Raw genomic sequence first — 14,111 nt, forward strand, 5'->3', positions numbered from 1 at the left:
ATGTTATATAAGAATACTGCGAGTTGCAACCAGACTAGGCACTCGATTCTGTAAAGAATTTATATTTATAAAAGTAAGTAGGATTATGAACTGTAGGCTTATACATTGAATATATCTGATTTAACTAACTGTGTAATTTTTTTTATGTTTAGTAGACAATCACCTCTGTACGACGTATTGGCATGGCTGGCAAATTATTGAAATATTGAGATTTAGATTATGAGTCCGCACCTACCGCAGCAGTCTTTGGAAACGATTTATTTACGAAGTCCGATTATTTCAGTTTTATTTCACGGTCAACTACGAGTAACATTGCCTTTATGAGAAAGCCATTGTCAAGCGTCTGATACCGAAGAATTAAATGTCCACGTTCCAGATAAGCAAATATTTATTACAATTACAATCACAATCACCATCATACAGATAGAATAATTAATATTTAAATAATATTTTTATTTTATTTATTTTATAATTTTCCTTTTTTTTCTTAAACTGATCAATGCAAATGCTGTGACCTTTCCCTTGAAATGCCACTATCTATTTCCTTTCCCACATTTGAGTGCTGTAGATTCTGCTTCGTCTCTTATGGTCTTGCAGTCGATAGGACGTTTAACACTAAATTACTTCTTTCTTTCTTCGCAATATTTGCTATTGAATTAAAGTGTTGCATGATGGTTAACTGGTCACATTTCATGACGTTTGCCAGTAATCAATTGGGCCATACTGGTAAACCACCACATCAAGACAAACCAACTCATAATTAGAAAATTATTTTCTGATTTGATTTGTTCAGCGCACTTACCACATACACGCACAAAATACTTTGTGCACCATTTTCTAGGCTTAAACAACAATCTTCATGACCATCAAGAACACAACATTCAGTAAGTCACTCCAAGAATAATTTATAACTTCCAATAAAAAATTATGGCTGATAACTAAACTTATTGCAACCTGTATGAGAACATGTAAAACAAAATCTCTATGATCTTATGCATGAATCTACTTGTTTCAGTAAAATTATGGGTGGCCCTCTTAGGCAATATGCATCAATGTAGTACGCTACATAGAAAAAATTATGGACTTTCTTACGCAACTGCACGATACTTTTTTTAGGCCTCCTTTTACCACCTGGAATTTATCTGGAGGGATTATCTGTGCTACGTAAGCTACGTTTACTGAAGACAAGTCTCGTCTTTGCAATGACCGGTGGCGTTAATAGTAACAGAAGAAACTACAATAATGAATGACCTCTACAAAAAAAACATTATATTGGATAAACAAAGCTGCTTAGTACCACCTCAAAGTAAAAAATAAATTTCTTCAGAAATTATAACAAAAGGAATCCACTTCGAGAATAACAATGGACCCATTCTCAGAACAGCGACTGCCTATGATTGACTTCCTTATAAATCAAATGCATCTCTTCTCTTAGTAAAATTATATGCCCCTAGCACAAAAATAAAGAAATAGAAAATAATTAACTTTCCTTCACGTAATACCACACTACTGCAGTTATTAATACAACAAAGGTACCAGGAGAACGTTCTGGAAGTTTGATTGATACTTGTCACCGAGTTTTGTTCTATGATCTAGTGTTGGTGCAACCTAAACTCTTAGAAGATGACAGCTGCTCAGGTGGGAGAAACATTTGCTGCAAAAATTTCCATAGGCTACGATCGATAATTCCATTAAGGCAGCTGACAATTATGTGATTTTATTTCATCGATTACAAAATCAAGTCGAAAGTACACATTAGGTAGGTAAGGCCACTAGTGAAAGTTGATTATTGGTAAACAAGGAAAAGAATGTTTTGTAAAGGCTGTAATTAACCTCCAGGAAAAGGGAATGCTCATCCAGTGAGGGGCATCCTCCATTAACAACAAAACAATGGCACTGGACTGAAAGTTTGGTGGTCTGTTAAAATGGCTCTAAATTCATATGATTAAGCTCTGTGTTCGAGTCACTGATCAGCCGAACACTAAACAACTATGAAAAGACCCTCTTAGCTTCTGTTGAGTTCAGTTAAACAACATAGCCCAACAATTAGAAGCTCACCATCAACCTTTCCTATACCAGAAATTTTATTTCATTACTGAACCAATGATCATGTAGATTATGTAGTGCTGTATCTGTCATATGTAGAGTGGTTTATCTGTCATGGAAATTCTTTGATAACATATACATATTTCAGTTATGTTAACTTTTGGAACAAAGTTTAAATTAAGCTTGTTAATGTAAATAACTACTGGAATGATTATTATGTAATCCACTGTAAATGACTTGGTCCATAGTTAGGGAACGCAGGGTTGAATGTAAAAAATGTGGGGAATCCCTGCAGCTACAGAAGTAGCCTGGCAGAATGGAAAAGGTGTCGTTCACGCAAGCGGCAACTCGTCCCTTGCGACGGCTAAGGAGTCTGGCTTGAGCAGTGCTGTGGTTAATATCTCGCTAGCAGTAGCGGAACATTGTGGCTCATATTCTTGCAGTTTTGAGGCAGAGGAGCCAAGAGCGTTATTTATGCACCTTTTATTCTGCATTTGGTGATACCATGTATAATGGCATTGTTTTTGGCCCTGCAAAAATATAATTCAGAAGATCTATAACAGGGCGAGGCCAACAGTACCGCCATGACTGCATCGCCGCCATGTTAACAGCCACTGCAAATCACGCCACCAGTGGCACCAGCCTTCCACCAAAATGTTTATATTTGGCACTCTGTAAATGGACCAGGTATTTGTGAAATTTGGTTGATTTTAATAATAATCACGGTATTGCTAAAAGCTCTATCTTGCAATTGTGATTATCCCAAATCACAAACCTCACCAGTAATCCTATCCTAGTGAATTTAATTCCGAGTGTGCTAATTTATTATGAAAAGACTATTCAGCAGCTGTAAAAGTAGTTGTGATTGCTTTCTAATGTGTGGAGTTGTGTTGAAAGTCAGATTTATAGTTTGAGAAATACTACACTGCCAGTGCGTTTTTAAATCGAACTGCAATCATTTTCTTAAATAATTTGCCTTACTTAAAAAGGTACCAGTAAAAAGTAAAGTTGTTAGTTAACAGAATAATAATATTGAATAGGAGTAAAAAAGATTATTAATTATGCACTTTGATCAGAATTACAAAGCTTTATCACTGTTCATTTTATGAGTAGGTGTTTGAACTTGAATTTAATATTGTGTTGGCATTTGCACAGTCAACCGTATTTTGAGAAGGTTAAAAGACTGCTTTTCAAAGCACATTTGTTATTTGAAGAGTTATAGTTTGTTGTGCTTCACTTAATAAATAATTATTCATGACAATACTCACCATTTCCCATACACACTTGTGTAGTTTTGTTAATGAGCATGGTTCATCAAACCATTAAAGTTTAATAGCCCTCATGTGCTAGATTAGTTGGTTAATGAAGCAAAGCAAAGGTCCCTCCAGAGCCACTGTAGTTAGATTTGCTTTCTGTTTAATTGCTTCAAACTGAGCTCAAGAAAGAAATATTAACTGTGTTAGCTATTTTAATGCAAGCTGGTTCATGTAATGGCATAGAGAAACTCTACTAAGCAATGATGTTATAGAGTATGATCGTAATAAACCCCGATTTAAATCAGGATCATTCCATGCTCTGCCCTGTTTAGTAATGCTATTAGTATCATGTGTGTTGGTGACTGGTTGTATTAACTGCTGCATCTAGTTCATTCAAGGTATATCGTCTTGACTTCCAGGTTAGTACCACAGTTATCTGCAATGTTAGGTTACTGTGTTGAAGTGCGAACAGATGTCAAGAAAGAGTTTAGTTGGTGTTAAGGAAAGTTAGGTTAGCCCTAGCACTGCCTTGAACTTTATTACATTGTTTGACAAAAATGCCTAATTAGGCTGGCAACTGATATTAATATGTAATATTACGACTTGCTTTTGTGCTGGAGAACATCTGTTCCTCACCCACCTGTTTAGTGTTGGTTATACTCTGCTGGAGTGTTTTGGAAATGAATCCCAGTCAAACAGATTGATTATACTGTTCCCATTAGGTTACCTCACGGTCACAACTTTCTCAAAAATTCCTCAGAGAGGTTTAAAGTAATCACTGACTGCCGTTCATGGTGCTCTGTGTTACCATCACAAGCACTCCCTTTGGAGGAGCCCTCCTGCACCATTCCACCACATGTGGGTGGCTGACTTGCTGCAAGGCTGTGCCCTGTGTTCTGTGACATTTGTATGGCTGCTTCGGTATCTTGGCATTTTCAGCTCTTAAGGAGGGAGGCAGAGCTTTAGTTGGTAAAGACATTTCCAGCTGGAGTACATCACAACCAGACACACATTATAGAATCAGGTATTGGATTTTAAGGTGTACCCAGGACCAGATGTACAATCAGATCACAATTTAGTTATGACAATGAGTGAAGTAAATTTTAAGAGAATTGTTACGTGAATTCAGAGTGTAAATAAATAAGATACTGAAGTACACAGAAATGGAATGTGAATTTTAACTTCTATGAGGCTCTAGATAATGTGATAATGAATGGCGATCAAACGAATTTTCACGTTCGTCTATATAATCGATGAGAGACAATTCATAACAACAGACAGCCAGAAAAAGACATCCAAACACTACAGAAGTGACCAAGCGCTGGTAAGTGTGATAGCTTACTCACAATGAGCCAAACAGCTCATGAATCCAACTTACTGACAAAAATAACAACATCCAGAAGAATGGAAGACAAAGCTGATGATCTGTTTGAGGATGCTAAATTTGGAGTAATGGATCCAGGGAGGTCAACTTGACCTTCAACCTTATAGTGGCAGGAATGTGTGAGAAAAATCAAGAGATATTTATTGGATTTGTAGATCTTTACATGACATTTGACAGCATGAAACAGTGAATTTTTTTTCTCTAAAAGGTACGTATATGGTACAGCAGATAACATAGAATATGAGCAATAATCAACAAGAATTGGTACTCTGAATCAAAGATGATTAAAGATAAAGATGCAGGTAGTCTCCACAAATGTTCAGATGAACACTGAAGAATCATTGGTGGAATTGAAGAAACTTCCAGGAATTTAATTAAAACTGAAGGTGAAAACGATTTTGTTTAATAAAATTCTCTGGTGATATTACTGTGTTCACTGAAAGTCCGAATGAATCACCAGAGTTGATGAATGTAATAAATAGTTGAATGAACACTAAATCAGGATTAATGAATGGACGAAAGAGGAAAGTATTGCGGAGTAGCAGAAATAACATTGGTGGCAATGTTTACATCGGAATTAAGGACCACGCAGCAGACTGCTTGTAGTGACTATTACACATCAAGCTAATTTACACTGAGGGACAGAGCGTGGTTGTTATAAGGAGTAATGTTGCATGGGAAAGCAGGAGATTCCTTGTAAAACAAAGTTACTAATAACAAGGATAGGTCTTAATTTGTATTGGATGTCCCTTAATCTATCTTTGGAGCACAGTACTGCATAAAAATTAATCGTGGATTATGGAAAAAAACAAAAGAGGGGAATCGGAGCATTCTAAATTCGGTGCTATAGAAGGACGTTTAAACTAGGTGAACTCTTAACAGAAGAACTGTGGAATGTCTGTGCAGAACAGGTGAGGATAGTGTGGTATGTGGAAAACTGTGACAAGTACGAGGGTCAGCATAGTAAGTTATATTTGAAGGCATCAGGGAATAACTGCTGTGGCACTAGAGGTACTTGTTGAGGTTAAAAACTGAAGGGAAAGACAGAGAGGAATGCGTACCACAAATGACTGGATTCTGGGTGCTCATGGCACTGCAAATCTGTTGCTCACACAGACGGACATTGTGAACAGGAGGCAGAGTTTCTGTTTGGCATGTCTGTGGTTACTGGAACTGGCTGTTACAGCAGTGGGGCAACCAAGGTGGACCACTCCCTGACAAGCTAAGGCTCTGCTGACGTTTGCTTCTGGCTGGTGCTTGCAGAGTGTAATTTTTGTTACTAACAGAAACTTTATAGCAAATTATTGGGTTGTTTTTCCCGTCTCATTCCTGACGAGAACCAAAAATGGTCTCATAAATGTGTGTCTATGTGTGACCTCTGCTAGATCATTCCAATACATCCAGAATAACATACAATTATCTCATTTGACATACTGTTACACATTCAGTGCACTCATACTCTACCTGCCACTAAATTTTCAGTGGATGACATTGCATGAATTATTGTTGGCATTGGTTCGCTGATCTTGATGAGAATAAGTCACTGAACTGTTGACAATAGCTATTTTCTCTACCAACCTATTCTTAATTAACCTCTCTCCCATGATACTATGATCTAGTCCTGAGGATACCACCCATGAATGATTGTTCTGATGCTTTTCAGTATTTATGTCTGATCTACCATATAATGGTGTGTGTGTGTGTGTGTGTGTGTTGAGGGAACTCACCGCATTTGAGAGACAGTGGCCTCATCAGGTGGAGGAGTCGTGGGCCGCGCAGCAGCAGGTGTCTGGCAAGGTGCGCTGGCAGAGGTGGCGGCAGCGGCGGAGGTGGTGGTGGTTCTGGTTGTGGTACTCAGCTCCGTAACGACTGGTGCGCTGCACATACAGAGAGAGGCAGGGTGTGAGCTGGCTGGCGTTTCCTCGTGGGGATGTGGGGGTGCCTCCCTATGGCCAGCACTGCTGAGGGACCATCCACACACTGGCAACTATATGGACGACATGTGCCACATATGGGGACAGGGCTCCCGTTAATACAAATGAGTGACCAGTAAGCTAGTAACTATCAGCTGCACCACCCGAGCCTCCCACGGCAGTCGCCGAACACGATACAACATGTAGATCAAGACAAAGTGCTGCCAGAAGGTACATACAATGCCCAACTTTTGCAAAAACTCAATTACAGAATTACTGGAGAGGTCAGCTCAGGTATTATCACCATCAAATCTATACCAACGTCCTGAATTCCACTCCACCTAAATTGTATGCACCCACATAATGTTACAGTCTTACAGTCCCTCCGATCTCTTTTCGCTATGGGCATTTCACTCTACAATATAGTTACTACGAGACACTACTTGAAAAAATTGATCTGTAATACTGAGTCCACAATCAGACTAATGTCACGATAATGTAAATATCACGAAACCTGGTATAATCAGGTGACAGTCTTCAACACTTGTAAACTCAAGTTTATTGCAATAAATGACATTCCAGAAACTTAAGTTTCAACTTGAAATTACATGACGAAGACATTTGTATTAGACTAGCATCCAGGATTCCAATTAAGCAACTATTGCATCTGTTAAATAAGTATGAAAGACCTTAAATGTCATTTTGGCCACATGTAAGCATGTGTGTGCAAATGTTGAAATGACTTAGCATAAAGTTTTGTGTTAGATGATTGAAACCCAGCAAGTAATACGATTGTTAACTAAGGGCAATAATACATTACATATCCAAATATAGCTAGATGTGAATCTGAAATGTTGAGAAAGTATTTTGTACCTTTACTGGGATTTGAATCCAGCACCTATCATTGTTTTCCAACCACAAATACACATTAAACATCTGCTTAGATTAGCTGTAGCGATATTTGCATATGTCTGAAACGGAAATAACTTAACGGAAACTTCTGTGTGGGGTGGGAATCTAAGCCTGCATGCTGCATGCCTGCATACATCATCGTTGTTGACTGCACACAAGAAAATGTTTATTATCGAATTCCTTTTTGCCAGTTGCTACGAGTGACATGTCTTAACTTGAAATGATGGCTTGAAAAGTTTTGTGTGACAGTTGAAATCAACACCACCCATCATTGTTGAAAAGACACGTAGAGGCGATAAAAATCAATATTACTTTTCTCCTTTGGTTTGATGAGCACATATTACTATTTCAAATGACACAATGAAATTATTTGCAGACAACCACGAATACAAAGGATGCTAACTACTATGGACATATCCCTGGGAACAATGTCTTAGCACAACAGACCTTTGTCACACCAGATGGATATTGTTACATTCTGAGGACTCATTAGCCTCTGATTGTACATTTTTTTCTAAGGACCAAACATGTTCATTTTATCAAGTTAAGGCCCAATGGCTCAAATGTCCACCCAACCATCCTGGTTTACATTTTCTTTTTTTTTCTTAAACTGATCAATGCAAATGCTGTGACCTTTCCCTTGAAATGCCACTATCTATTTCCTTTCCCACATTTGAGTGCTGTAGATTCTGCTTCGTCTCTTATGGTCTTGCAGTCGATAGGATGTTTAACACTAAGTTACTTCTTTCTTTCTTCCGCAATATTTGCTATTGAATTAAAGTGTTGCATGATGGTTAACTGGTCACATTTCATGACGTTTGCCAGTAACCAATTCGGCCATACTGGTAAACCACCACATCAAGACAAACCAACTCAAAATTAGAAAATTATTTTCCGATTTGATTTGTTCAGCGCATTACCACATACACGCACAAAATACTTTGTGCACCATTTTCAAAGGCTTAAACAACAATCTTCATGACCGTCAAGAGTACAACATTCAGTAAGTCACTCCAAGAATAATTTATAACTTCCAATAAAAAATTATGGCTGATAACTAAACTTATTGCAACCTGTATGAGAACATGTAAAACAAAATCTCTATGAGCTTATGCGTGAATCTACTTGTTTCAGTAAAATTATGGGTGGCCCTTTTAGGCAATATGCATCAATGTTGTACGCTACATAGAAAAAATTATGGACTTTCTCACGCAATTGCACGATACTTTTTTCAGGCCTCCTTTTACCACCTGGAATTTATCTGGAGGGATTATCTGTGCTACGTAAGCTACGTTTACTGAAGACAAGTCTCGTCTTTGCAACGACCGGTTGTGTTAATAGTAACAGAAGAAACTACAATAATGAATGACCTCTTCAAAACAACATTATATTGGATAAACAAAGCTGCTTAGTACCACCTCAAAGTAAAAAATAAATTTCTTCAGAAATTATAACAAAAGGAATCCACTTCGAGAATAACAATGGACCCATTCTCAGAACAGCGACTGCCTATGATTGACTTCCTTATAAATCAAATGCATCTCTTCTCTTAGTAAAATTATATGCCCTAGCCCAAAAATTAAGAACTAGAAAATAATTAACTTTCCTTGACACAATGCCACACTACTGCAGCTATTAATACAACGAAGGTACCAGGAGAACGTTCTGGAAGTTTGACTGATACTTGTCACCGAGTTTTGTTCTATGATCTAGTGTTGGTGCAACCTAAACTCTTAGAAGATGACAGCTGCTCAGGTGGGAGAAACATTTCCTGCAAAAATTTCCATAGGCTACAATAATTCCAGTAAGGCAGCTGACAATTATGTGATTTTATTTCATCGATTACAAAATCAATTCGAAAGTACACATTAGGTAGGTAAGGCCACTAGTGAAAGTTGATTATTGGTAAACAAGGAAAAGAATGTTTTGTAAAGGCTGTAATTAACCTCCAGGAAAAGGAAACGCTCATCCAGTGAGGAGCATCCTCCGCTAACAACAAAACAATGGCACTGGACTGAAAGTTTGGTGGTCTGTTAAAATGGCTCTAGCTTCATATGATTAAGCTCTGTGTTCGAGTCACTGATCAGCCGAACACTGAACAACTATGTAAAGACCCTCTTAGCTTCTGTTGAGTTCAGTTAAACAACATAGTGCGACAATTAGAAGTTCACCGTCAACCTTTCCTATACCAGAAATTTTATTTCATTACTGAACCAATGATCATGTAGTCACGGCACACTTATTTTAACTTGCAATGTTGAAAATGTTGGTGCTGAACTGAGAATCTAACTCAGGTGTATCTTTCTGCCATTTTGAACACTTTTCGGACGATACAGTTCCATCATTTTGTTGTGTCTGCAACATTCCATAATCATCCTGGTTTCAATGAAAGGCAAAGGTGTCAGGTTTTAAATACTAGTTGGGTACAAAAATTTTCACTGTGTGATTTCAAGTTGTAGCATTCGCACTGCAAGTAATAGGTGAAATCAGTGAAAGACCAAGGCAGTTCCAGAACCAAATAATGTATATGTGTCTGCAGCTGACACCCAATAGTGTGGGAAGTATGAGGTCGTGAACTAGATGAAGATCACTAATTACGACAAGAATCTAATATACGTCAGCAAGAGAATTTGTAAAATGTACACAAAGAATACTGTTAGTAAAAAAATTACCGTTAACAAAAACTTTTTCAAACTTTGTCCTTGGTCATTTACCACAGTGTGCAGAACGAGTTTGGAGTAATGTAGAGAAATATATTTACGTGTTACATTTCAAATTTTTTTTTTTCAAGAACATAAATTTCTTTATTGAATAAAAGAGGAGGACACTGAATGATTTACAATACTGGCTATAAGTTCATTACAATTGGTTCAGGGAACGCACATAGTGTCATCTCAAACACAAGATTTCTGATATGCCAAATAGCACATAAAATACTATAGAAGTATTAAATCCTAAATGAAAAATAAATGATCATTTATCAGTGTTAGTAGATAGTAGACTTTTATGGACATATGCAGTTGTAAAATGGTGAAGAATAAAGGTAACTCTGGTCACAGAGAGACTTTAATGCTCACAGAAATCAGAGGCACAATAGCAACAACAGTGGATGGGATAGATAATCTCATAAGGTGTGCCACAGTAGAATGAAAGTCTGTAGTGTTCACTGGGTGGCTATCGAAAAGCCATGGAGCATCTAGACACGCAGACGGGTCGGATACCTGTTCATTGAAGATGCAGTAAAGGATGGTATTCTGTGTCACACAGAAGGAAATGTATCGAAGTACTGTGTGAGCTTTATCTAACGGCTGAATAGGCATGACGACAAAATGAGGTGAGAAGACTCAATTTTAGGGAACCAGCCGGAACTGCCTCGAGGACTGGCTTGTCTGGTGAGGTGGTCTCAGGGTGCGAGAGGTGTGAGCAGCCATACACTGGAGCACCGATGCTTACTTCTCCCAGTTTTCTGAACACCTTCCATACAAGCCGTGACAGCAGACGATTATTCTTTTATGTAACAGTAAAGGAAACAAAAGAAAAATTCGGAGTAGGTATTAAAGTCCATGGAGAAGAAATAAAAACTTTGAGGTTCGCCAATGACATTGTAATTCTGTCAGAGACAGCAAAGGACTTGGAAGAGCAGTTGAACGGAATGGACAGTGTCTCGAAAGGAGGATATAAGATGAACGTCAACAAAAGCAAAACGAGGATAATGGAATGTAGTAGAATTAAATCATGTGTTGTTGAGGAATCAGATTAGGAAACAAGACGCTTGAAGTAGTAAATGAGTTTTGCTGTTTGGGGAGAAAAATAACTGATGATGGTCGAAGTAGAGAGGATATAAAATGTAGACTGGCAATGGCAAGGAAAGCGTTTCTGAAGAAGAGAAATTTGTTAATGTCGAGTATACATTTAAGTGTCAGGAAGTCGTTTCTGAAAGTATCTGTATGGAGTGTAGCCATGTATGGAAGTGAAACATGGACGATAAATAGTTTGGACAAGAAGAGAATAGCTTTCGGAATGTGGTGCTACAGAAGAATGCTTAAGATTAGATGGGTAGATCACATAACTAAGGAGGAGGTATTGAATAGATTTGGGGAAAAGAGGAGTTTGTGGCACTACTTGAACAGAAGAAGGGATCGGTTGGTAGCACATGTTCTGAGGAATCAAGGGATCACAAATTAAGCATTGGAGGGCAGCGTGGAGGGTAAAAATCGTAGAGGGAGACCAAGAGATGCATACATTAAGCAGATTCAGAAGGGTGTAGGTTGCAGTAAGTACTGGGAGACGAAGAAGCTTGCACAGGGTAGAGTAGCACGGAGAGCTGCATCAAACCAGTCTGAGGACTGAAGACCACAACAACAACAACAACAACATTCCCTTAAGGCAATTAAAATCCCTTATGTACTGTTTGGATTTGGAGAGAACAAAGAATTATGTTGGGATACTTGCTGCCATGGCTTGCACACAGAAATAGGTGACAGACAAACTATGCAACAGAGACAAAGCTGTAGTACTGAGGTGTGAATAGTGAACACTCTAATAATCTGCTTTTTTACATGACGAAAATTCCACAGACGAAAATTTCACAGGTCAACATCAGCAATCTAAATTTGTAAAAATGTTACCACCATCCTCTATAATCATTCTGCAGTACACTACCTTGCTCGAGGCGTTGATTGTAAGTGACTTACTTTGTCGTCATCTTAATGCTGTGTGACACTATTCAAAGGTGTCTCAGTGTCATCAGCCACAGAGGCACTGAACAACTTTGAACACTATTTTATGTGAACAGGTCTACAGCAACCAGTACAGGCTGCCAGTTGCAAAGTACACCCATCACTGTGTGAGCCTGTGCTGGGCAATACAGCTTTGTGTCCACAGCAGTCTGGGTCATGCTCTATTCACACAGTGAGTGTACCCTCTGTCATGACAGTTGATGCTAAAACCGAAACAACCACTTTACGTATACATGTAATTTAACAGAATAATGTCTACAAACTGGCTCTGATGATTTTTGTTAGCTAACATACCTGATAATGAACTGGGTTCAGTTTAGGGATTCACTGAAACTGCTACAAGAAAGCAATGATAGCACTGTGAGCTATCGTGAATTGACTGTCTATGACGGTGTACTTTACAGCAGAGACACATGTAAAGAAACTCAGTGGCAAAAATTATTGACTTGGAAACACAAACACATCCAGAACTGAGAGACAGGAATGAGAGGTTTTCCTCACGCTCACCTGCTTTTTGGTGGTGGATCATACAGCAATCGGCTCACTTCGATCAAGTCTTTAGGTTGATGAAGCATCGCATCTGCCCACCCCTGAGTGGCCATCACCTCGTGGGTACGTGCCTTAATAAATTCGATGGCGGCTCGCCTGAGGTCACTGCAGGAGTGGCGGACTGCGAGGACGGCTGCGGCCGCCGCGGTCTCGACAGTCAGCTGAGCGGCCACCTGCCGCTCGCACTCTGCCTTCAGCCCCGACGCCCCATACTTATCCGCTGCGGCCAGCAGCTGGGGGGCCGTGCCGGGCAGCTGGGGGGCCCGCAGGGTGTACAGGTAGGAGACCAGCTGCCTCAGCACCGGGCCCCCGATGTCGGCAATCCTCACCACGCTAGTGCAGGCCTCGAGGGTGTCGTGGGCGAACATGGCCGCCAACACGGGGCTCCTGTCCGCCAGGACGGCCCTGTGTGCCATCAGCCGAGTGTCACCTGCCTCGAGTATCACCATGGCGTCGTCCCCGGCGTCCAGGAGTGCACCCAGGTCCACAGTCACTGTCTCCGTCACGTCCTTAACTGCTTCCATTGCGGACGATTCTGAAACACGGCAACACGGAGCAGCCCTTTCAGCATACAGGTGACTACTGACACTTCTACGAGTGACAGCCACACCTGTCTGCAGCGACAGTTGATACATGTTGTCTGTCATCACTCAGTTTCAACACTATCACAACCTTTCTGTCAGACTGATGCCATTGGTGAATAACTGCAAATCTTTAGTAATAACATTTTCCAGAGTTCCTTTCCTTTCAGCACATTTCATTTGGAGAACAAGCTCCAGATGCGGCAAAGATGTTATCTCCAAATTTTTTCTACAGCGAAATGTTGCTTGATCTGGAAATGGTTCTAAATGGACATCTACCAAAATATTAAAATGGTTGTAATGATCAATAGCAGTACTTTATTCAACCAGATATTCTCTTTACATTTCATGTTGTTCAAGAAAACATGACTGTCACGAGACTCAAAGGGTCATAGACACGGGTTCCTCAGTAAATGCTCTATTCCCACAGTCGTTTAATGGATAAAGTAAGAGAATACAGACTATCTGACAAATTGTGTGATTGGATCGAAGAGTTCCTAGATAACGAACGCTGCATGTCATTCTCAATGGAGAGCCTTCCAAAGTAAGAGTGATTTCAAGTGCGGCATAGGGGTTGTCGTTGGACCGTTGCTACTCACAACATATAAATGACCTTGTGGATAATATCGTAATTTCACTGACGCCTTTTGTGGATGATGCTGTAGTATATCGAGAGGTTGTAACAATGGAAAATTTTACTGAAATACAGGAGGATCTGCAACGAATTCACC

General features: G+C 39.4%; 1 protein-coding gene across 1 annotated transcript in view; it reads right to left on the minus strand.

Annotated features, from left to right (window-relative positions):
- Window positions 1-13,002, minus strand: part of LOC126108441 (salivary glue protein Sgs-3-like) — a 593,649-nt gene extending 580,647 nt beyond the window's left edge. Inside the window, exons 1-2 of the mRNA XM_049913655.1 lie at window positions 12,758-13,002; window positions 6,414-6,563 (exon numbers count right to left, since the gene is read on the minus strand). Coding sequence (XP_049769612.1) covers window positions 6,414-6,563; window positions 12,758-12,852 — 245 coding nt within the window. The 5' untranslated portion in view covers window positions 12,853-13,002. The remainder of the gene's footprint in view (window positions 1-6,413; window positions 6,564-12,757) is intronic.
- Between the last annotated feature and the right edge of the window lie 1,109 nt (window positions 13,003-14,111).

This window comes from Schistocerca cancellata, chromosome 11, assembly GCF_023864275.1.
Source record: "Schistocerca cancellata isolate TAMUIC-IGC-003103 chromosome 11, iqSchCanc2.1, whole genome shotgun sequence".
In the NCBI taxonomy this organism is placed as follows: domain Eukaryota; kingdom Metazoa; phylum Arthropoda; class Insecta; order Orthoptera; family Acrididae; genus Schistocerca; species Schistocerca cancellata.